This window comes from Triplophysa rosa, linkage group LG19 (genome assembly GCF_024868665.1).
Source record: "Triplophysa rosa linkage group LG19, Trosa_1v2, whole genome shotgun sequence".
NCBI classification, from domain to species: domain Eukaryota; kingdom Metazoa; phylum Chordata; class Actinopteri; order Cypriniformes; family Nemacheilidae; genus Triplophysa; species Triplophysa rosa.
This window is the reverse complement of record NC_079908.1, coordinates 2,648,813-2,657,003: the sequence shown is the minus strand read 5'-3', so window position 1 is coordinate 2,657,003 and position 8,191 is coordinate 2,648,813. Positions and strand designations below refer to the sequence as shown.

General features: G+C 37.8%; 2 protein-coding genes across 2 annotated transcripts in view; both read right to left on the bottom strand.

Annotated features, from left to right (window-relative positions):
• Positions 1-2,084: 2,084 nt before the first annotated feature.
• ccni2 (cyclin I family, member 2) lies at positions 2,085-3,998 on the bottom strand. The gene is made up of 6 exons (XM_057359930.1): positions 3,788-3,998; positions 3,589-3,661; positions 2,981-3,190; positions 2,673-2,807; positions 2,512-2,586; positions 2,085-2,410 (listed from the first exon to the last, which is right to left on the bottom strand). Exons 3-6 carry the CDS (start codon positions 3,092-3,094, stop codon positions 2,255-2,257), a joined length of 480 nt encoding a protein of 159 aa, XP_057215913.1. The 5' UTR covers positions 3,095-3,190; positions 3,589-3,661; positions 3,788-3,998; the 3' UTR covers positions 2,085-2,254.
• Positions 3,999-6,237: 2,239 nt separating this feature from the next.
• The window catches only part of stk26 (serine/threonine protein kinase 26), a 39,674-nt gene continuing 37,720 nt past the window's right edge, over positions 6,238-8,191 (bottom strand). Inside the window, exon 11 of the mRNA XM_057360582.1 lies at positions 6,238-7,868. Coding sequence (XP_057216565.1) covers positions 7,853-7,868 — 16 coding nt within the window. The 3' untranslated portion in view covers positions 6,238-7,852. The remainder of the gene's footprint in view (positions 7,869-8,191) is intronic.

The window sequence follows — 8,191 nt, the reverse complement described above, 5'->3', positions numbered from 1 at the left end:
GTGCCAAGAACATCATTCATATTGTGTGCTATTTTATTTCAAATCAAAATTTTCCCATGTTTTACTCACCCTCAAGGTATCCTAACTGAATATGGTTTTCTTCTGGAAGAATAATGCAGTCGGAGTTATAACATTACATATCCTTTTGCTTCCAAGCGGTAGAATGGGGTGTTGATTTTTTTTGCGCATTCGGGAGATGACGGAAGCTAGACATTAACGTTTATAGCGCTGTCAATATGGATATTTTGTCTTAAACAAACGCATCGATTCGCTTCAGAAGACCTTTGTTAAGACCACGGAGCCGTGTCGAGCAGTTCTTTGATGGATGGATGCACTTTTTGGAGCTTCAAATAATCAACACCAGTTCACTCCCATTCTACCGCTTGGAAGCAAAAGGAGACGTGGTATTATAACTCCGACTACATTATTCTTCAAGAAGAAAACCACATTCAGTTAGGATGCCTTGAGGGTGCGTAAAACATGGGAACAATTTTATTTGGTAGCGAAATATCCCTTTAAAGGGACAATTCACCCAAAAATGAAATTTCTGTAATTGCCCCACCCTCAGATTGTTTCAAACCTGTGTAAATGTCTTTGTTCTATTAAACACAAAGGAAGATATTATGAGGAATGTCAGTAACCGAACAGATCTCATCTCCCATAGTATTTATTTTCACTACTATGGCAGTAAATGGGGGATGAGATCTGTTTGGTTACTGACATTCTTCATAATACCTTCCTTTGCGTTTAACAAAACAAAGGAATTTAGACAGGTTTGGAACAATCTGAGGGTGAGGACATTCAGGCATGCGATCAGCCAAGGACAAAAAGAAGGAAGACCGCACGCACCCTCGCCCAACCCCCCCCCCCAAATAGTCTTTAATGTTACTAATTAAATGTTACATGTTTGCCAAAAATAGACATTTTTCACTTCGCAACACAAAAACAAACTATTATAATTTTCCAATTCCGTCTGTTCTTGACTGCTTCCCCCGTCACGCATAAGGCGTGGGAAATGTCCTATTGGGAACTTCAACTGTGCTGAAATAGTGGGATTATAACACCTAGTCCTATTAAGCGAATCAAATGTTTATTAGTTTAACAGACACCTAAACAATAGGTCGATGGTTTGTGCAAATATCTTATGCTAATGTCAAATACGACGGCATTTACAAATGGGCCCTGAGTAGTTTATACTAGGCCTACTTTAAATTTTATTGTAATCAGCAATAATTCCTTTAACAATAATTGAACAAAAAGTAAAGAATTTGCAGCCTCAAGAGACTTCCATACACAGCCACTAGATGGCGCATCTACGGCATTCATACAGCGGGCAAACGCTGCATGTTGCGGTTTTAGATCATTTAAATGTATGTAAAAAGACTTCAACGCGTTTATATTAGTGACTAGATCGGCCATTTGTATAGTTTCAAGCCATCAAATCACGGAATGGCCTATTTTAGTCTCTGTATATAGATCACGTTTTAATGTTAAATCATATAGACGTCTCAACTTCCAGACTCAGGATTTTCTGTATAAGTTACAAAACGCTGTTCAGTTCCCCATTTAATACAAAAATGACACCACACACAGTTTTGAGTACCAAAACAGCCGTGTTTGGCTTCTATTAGTCTGTTTGGACTCTCTGGAAACATAAAGATAACTCCCAAAATGATGTTCTGAATGAAGCGGTCGCTCTGCATTTATAACAAGCGTGTGCATGACGTAGACAGCGTAGAAAGGATCCTGTTGGCCAGCTGTATGATTACCACGCGCACAACCCCAATCCCGCCACGATTAAAATAAATCGAATGTATGCCATTTACGCGGGTGATCCCAGCGAGGTAAAAAAATACGGAAATCCGTATCACATCCCTGATCATTTTTGGGTGAACCAGCCCTTTAACTCGACCCCACTTAGAAAGAACAAGGATTCAGTGGAAGACAATGCCAGTTTCTTAGGGCCTATATTTGTAACGGACAGAAAATGCAGATGGTTTTCTTCCCTCTTTACAGGGTTATCTATCTGCTTTACTGCTCAAGTAAAAGACAGATTAGTGCCTTGGCCATATGCATCGCACGCCACTCGTAATGCCTAAAGACCGCTTGTCAATTTGTGCAAATAGATCACCTCCGGCTGCACCACGTGCACGATGTCAAGGACCAAACGTACATTTTTGCTAACGTTCGCAAAACGGTGTTATCTGTTTTCTTTTGTTTTTTGTAACGTTGAGTTCTGGTCTGAATAAAGTTGTCAGTTGGTACTCACGATGTGAATGAAATCGATGGGTGTTGCGATGTAAAGGTCCCAGTGCAGTTTGTTTAATATGATTCGCTCCATGCGAAGAATCTCTGCTGTGGAGAATTTGCAACCGCTTTGCTCCAGCAGGTGCTTAACCGATGCGATCACCTGTTCGCCAATAAAACAAGAATAAAAGTGCTGGAATGGTTAAAAACGGTGTCGGGCGTCTTTATTACAGCATTACAACAAATTGCGAATGGAAATCTTGCCTCATCTTCCTCGTTGACTTTTGCAGCCAGGATCAGTGAGGTGATGGCCATGCACTTGAGGTATTTGAACGGAGCCTGTGAAGAAATATATAGTGCGAAGGTGTATAAATCACATACAAAGGCTGCAGAATGTATTGTAAAAATGCATTCGATCAAAGTACCTTAACTGTTGCAAGCAAGCTATTAAGAACACAAACTCCCAAAGCAAAAGTCTCCGAGCTGAACTGGAAAACTGTGCTCATTTCGTGCATCCACACAATCACCTCCTGATACTGAGATGGGCCAATATCTGAGCCCTAAAACAAATCATCAGTTAACCAATCAATACATATTTCCAGCATATAATACTTAGTTTCAAGACACCAACATTTTGTAACTGTTAAGCACTATTTATTATAAATGGTGGAAAGTGGAAAAAGGAACTATAAAAGGGCTTCTTTCGGTGTTGGTGTGTTTGAAATTCTCCTACCTGAATGCATCCATTCTTTAAGACTGGTGCTCTCCACAGGCGCATTTCTCTCTCCAGAGTGTTCAGCAGCAATGTCCCCAGACGCCGATTGTCTTCCTCACCGGGGGGTTTCATGGCTGCTTTGTAAACTCTTTACCCATGGAAGTTTGAGTCGTTTAGCAGATGCCTTGAAAGCTTTGCGACAAGTCCAGTGTGTCTGTCTGCCTTAAACTGACGTGCACAAGATCACAATGGTGATAACAGCCATCTTCAACCACAAGACTACATTATGAGAAACATCATATTCTTGTGACTTGCTGCACTAAATGTGTTGCCAGATCTTGTTCCTAAAATCCGTTATTCCGTGATCATTAAAGGATAATTTCATCCAAAATTAACATGGTGTCAAATGTCAACATGAGGCCTATACAAAGTGCATGCGTATAATCAATGCAGCCAAAAAAAGTCTTTATTGAAATGCACGATGTCGACTGCATCAACATGCACCAGGAAGAAAAAAACACCATTATTCGTGCAATTTACTATTGCAAACTAACTGCACAAGAGCTTTATGGGCGTGTCAAATTACAATAAATTGTAAACAAAGGCATGGAAAGTTTCGACATTACCCGTGTAGAAAAAGTCACAGCTGATGTCATTGGAGTTCGCGGCATTTACGTGCAAAACATGACGCAACCATATCTGGAAAAACAATTGCGTTGTTTACAGCACAATAAAACTATTAGAAAACTGTTTAGCTAACAACAGAAACCCAACACAATACCCACTGTGCATTCATAACAGAATAAGGTTATAAATTAAAATCACCTTTGTTTGATTTGTGGAGGGAAACGCCGTGTAAAAGCGCAAACAGTTACTCACAATCGTCCGTTTTTTGAACGAGCGTGACTCCGCCCTCATATTTAATGCCACCCCATTGGTCCCGCCTACGTGTAGGGCGTCTCGCGTCAAATCCCGCCCACACATTGAACTCCACGCTCTTCGCTCCCCACACACTCGTCACTCACGTACAGAACTGTGTTAGTGGGTCGCTCATACGACAAGTGGGGTCCTGTTATATAAAATGGTTGAATTGAGGCGGTGTTTCTAGTGTGTGTGGATACACTGGTGGTAAACCTTACTTTGAGGGGTTTATAGTTAGGGGAATAAACACTGTACTAATTCATTATGTCGCCATTAAACAAGCAAACCCAAAAATGTTATTTGTGTTTCTGTGTACTTGAAGCTTTGGACTAAAGGGCAAATTCCATGTAATCTTTATTATAAGAAAATGTTTTTAAGATATTAGAGTAACAAATCTTACTTTTTTAAATGTGTTCATTTATATAATGTTTATTCAACGAAACGTCAATCCACAGATAAATTGCACTTTCTTTCTTTGACCGCATTGCCATGTGTTTACTGACATCTAGTGGACATATTCTAAAACTACTATTCATCTGGCAAAATATTCCCCACAGAGGCTCGGAAACATCCATCAATCCATCTCTGCGATATTAAGAGGACATAAATGAGTTCCTGGTTTGCTGCAGCCCAGTAATGGGTCTGTAATGGTTAAGGGATACAGAACTGTCCCGGTTGTGAAACTGCCATGCTTTACTTGACATGTCAGAGAAAAATCATGTCATGGTATCAGAAAACGTAGACTTAAATGTGCTTGAACTCTTTGCTATGTCATGTTCCATATCTAGCATGCATTTTTTTGTTGAGTGGTTTGGTTGTGAGGGTAGTTTACCCCGAAAAGCAAAATTATTTGATCATTTCCTTACCCATTACATTTCTCAACCCTGTATGAATGTCTTCTGCAAAACACCAATGATATGTTAAAGAACATTCGTTCTCATACACTATATAACAGCACACAAGACCGTTGTTACCGTTTCCAAGGTAATAATTAAAAATGCAGGTCCAATACCACCAAGACACTTAAAAAATATTTGTTTTATTTCTCTTAGCTGAAGAGGTCAAATCCCAGCTAAAGCTGGACATGTATCGTCTCATCCAACACATGAAACTGTCACTCACTCCGGAGTGTTTTTAGGTGTATATAATCAATCATTATCTTGGTATGAAACATACATTCAAGCCCCAGGTTAAAACTAGGTTAGGCAGGGACTAAAGAAAATTGTAATAATTAAACCACTTAACCTTTGAGTTTAAACTTTGCCAGCAAAGTCAATATTTAACATCTGACAAATCCTGTTCTCATTGAACAATTTTTAAGGAAATTCTAAAATAAATGCATTCAGCTGGGCCACTATTTGTAAATACGGCTTTGAGTGACTTTTCATTAAACTTGCAACAATTGTGGTAAAATATTTGTTCTTCTGTGTATTGTAAAGCTTTACGTTTCAAATAGAGCAATGATAATGTTGCATTTTTAATGATATAAACCCCCTGTGATCTGCTCAGGCTTCCTGTAAGGATGCTGTATATTTTACCTTGATCAAACCTGATGTTTATAAGGCCTTCTGGAAGATGTGTGTGTAATATATTACGTTCTTTTGCTTATCTAAAGAACTGAAAGCCAAGCTGACTGATGTGTGATATAATGGCAATATACAGTGCATAGTACCAATTAACTTGAGAAATGCCTATATTACTGTTAAATAAAACAACTTTATATTCATGCTGCTTTCCTCAGATTAGCTCTGCACATTCAGTGAACTGTAAACTTAAAAGTTTTACCAACAGTAAAGTGTGCAGACATACACTTCTCATCAAACCTTCTCACTTATGTGTTCATATGTTTTCTACATTTTAGAATAATAATAAACTTATCAAAATTATGAAATAAAACAAAGGGAGCTATGGGAATTATGTTAAACTAACAAAAAAAGTAAAACATGTAATATTTTATCATCTTCTTCTTGACCTTTTGACTAGAATTTGCAGAAATGTTTTCTTGTCATTTTATCAAGCTGCTTCTTGAGGTCTCAGAGATGCTTTCTAAACAATATTAAAGGAGTTCCCACCTATTTTGTGCTCTTATTGGCTGTTCTTTCGTCATTATTCAGTCCAAGTCATCCATTTCAAAAACGTTTTTTTTTAAACAAAACGTTAGTTGCAAAACTGTATTTTTGTCTACTAAACTAATTTCAGACATTTAAGCATATGCCTTCAGATCAAACGTTTTTTTACAGAAACATTTCACTCGAGTGTCCAAAAACTTTGGACCAGTAGTGTACTTCTGATATTGGGAAAGCATAGTCACATTCAGAGGTCATAATTTACATCTTTATTTGCCACACCAAACAAAAACTAATATGTAACAGTTGAAGTCAAAAAAGGGAGAAAAACAGCATATATATATATATATATATATATGATACAGCCTTGAAAGATTTTGTGTGGCAATATTAATTTACAAAAGCTGATGAAGAAATTTACAAAACCTAGCTTTTGCATCTACACTCCTATAAAGAAATATAAAAATCTTCTTCTAAACACCTTTATTGCTCTAAAATCTTCCAGCAGTCTGGCAACGTGTGTTAAACATTTGTTTTAAAGCTGTTTGAGACTGTAATGACAATCACATGTACATAAAGAAGTGAATTTTAGGCACAATGGGATGTAACATTGGCATAATCTCTCCCAGCCAACAGGAGCATGTATGAAATCACCACCATACCAGTGATGGCACCCTTGTGTTTCTTTACAAGATTGGCAAAAGAAAATCCCTCATCATAGGACACTAAAACATAAACAAAACATTTTTTATAGCGAATTAATTCCATTTGTCTAAATTACGATGTAGCGCCACCTTGAAATCACTTACTGTCATCTTGGGTAGCTGAACTGTTTTTGTGTGTAGATATTTTGCCCCTGGCTAAAGAAGAGCCCTCCCTTGAGATCTACTCAAAGAAAAAGGAATGTCGGTAAATAAAGAGATCTCTGAAAGTATAAAACAGGCCCGCCCCGTACAAAGTGTGTGCAAGACAAGTGCATATTTCCTTCAAAAATACAGTTCAACTCTACTCATATATAAAAATCTCAGCTCAAACACAAGACAATGTAAAAGTGGGCATAACTGAGAAATGAAGGGCAAAATATTTCGCAACAAAGGCTGATGACATCAGAACAGCAGTGTCATATATATATATAAAAATCTAGATGTTTTCAAACAAATTACCTTGCCAATTAAAAAGAAACTTCCTAATGTCACGTATCCGAGGCGGAGGTAGCATTTGCACAGCAAAATTCCTCCCATTTTCCCAGCAGTTTAAAATGAAAATGAACTTGGTCTAAACTGAGCATGAGCTGTATTTTCTTTTAAACGATTGCTTCATCTAACTGAGGTATTTCTATTTGTTTTGACTGATATGATACGAATGTAATTCCATACAGCAGTTCTGTAATGCTACAGGTAACAGTGTGTAGAGCATAATAAAGAAATCCCAAACCAAAACACACAAAAGACTTTGCCAAATTTCCCACACATAAATATGATCTCGGTTTAAATGGTAAAATAAAGTAATGGATTGGGATAAATATGTGTGAACCAACAGATTTGCCAAATGCCGTGCAGATCGACTTATTCAGTAAGAACAATGCGTGTCTTTCAAAGTAAAATATGGAGTAAAAGAACAGTAACACACACATCCTCGTGCACCAGCTGAAGATATTTAAAAGCACATGGCAAAATTATATAAATACAGTTAAGCGCACACTATGTATAGTCATTCTTTGGGAGGAAGAAAATCCTTTTGGTTATAAGATAGTGTGCAACTCCCTGGCTCTCCTTCCTCTGTACATGTGTGAGTGTGTGAGTGTTTAAGTGTGTTAAGGTGCAGTGACGAGGAGGGGCGACACCAGGAGACCTGATGCGCTCCAACGTTCCCCTGGCTGTTGTCTTAGGAGTGCAGCACTGCACTAACTCACAGAGAATCTAAGGAAACAGAAAAGCAAGGGAAGAGGTCAGAGAGGCATGTAGAAACATCAGATCAGAAGACATTTAGCCGTTTTAAAACAATAATGCTGCCTTCTATCACAATTACCAGATTTGATATATAAATAATACCATAAATAAATGTTTAGGATGTCCAGTTTTGTTGTGGAAAGTGCTAAATGTAATTTATGCATTTCTATGTATGTCTCGTTTGCCAGTGCATTATTATTATTGTGTATTACCATCATTATATTGGTCATCTAGCTTTTCAACGGCATTAGACGATAAACTGGTGTTAAAAACATTTAGTGGATATGTAAATT

Coding starts and splice junctions, on each gene's coding strand:
- ccni2 (XM_057359930.1), bottom strand. CDS start 3,094: ATGAAACCCCCCGGTGAGGAAGACAATCGGCGTCTGGGGACATTGCTG. Junction 2,587..2,672: donor GCTTGCTTGCAACAGTTAAG/GTACTTTGATCG, acceptor ATTTCTTCACAG/GCTCCGTTCAAATACCTCAA. Junction 2,411..2,511: donor AAGTCAACGAGGAAGATGAG/GCAAGATTTCCA, acceptor ATTGGCGAACAG/GTGATCGCATCGGTTAAGCA.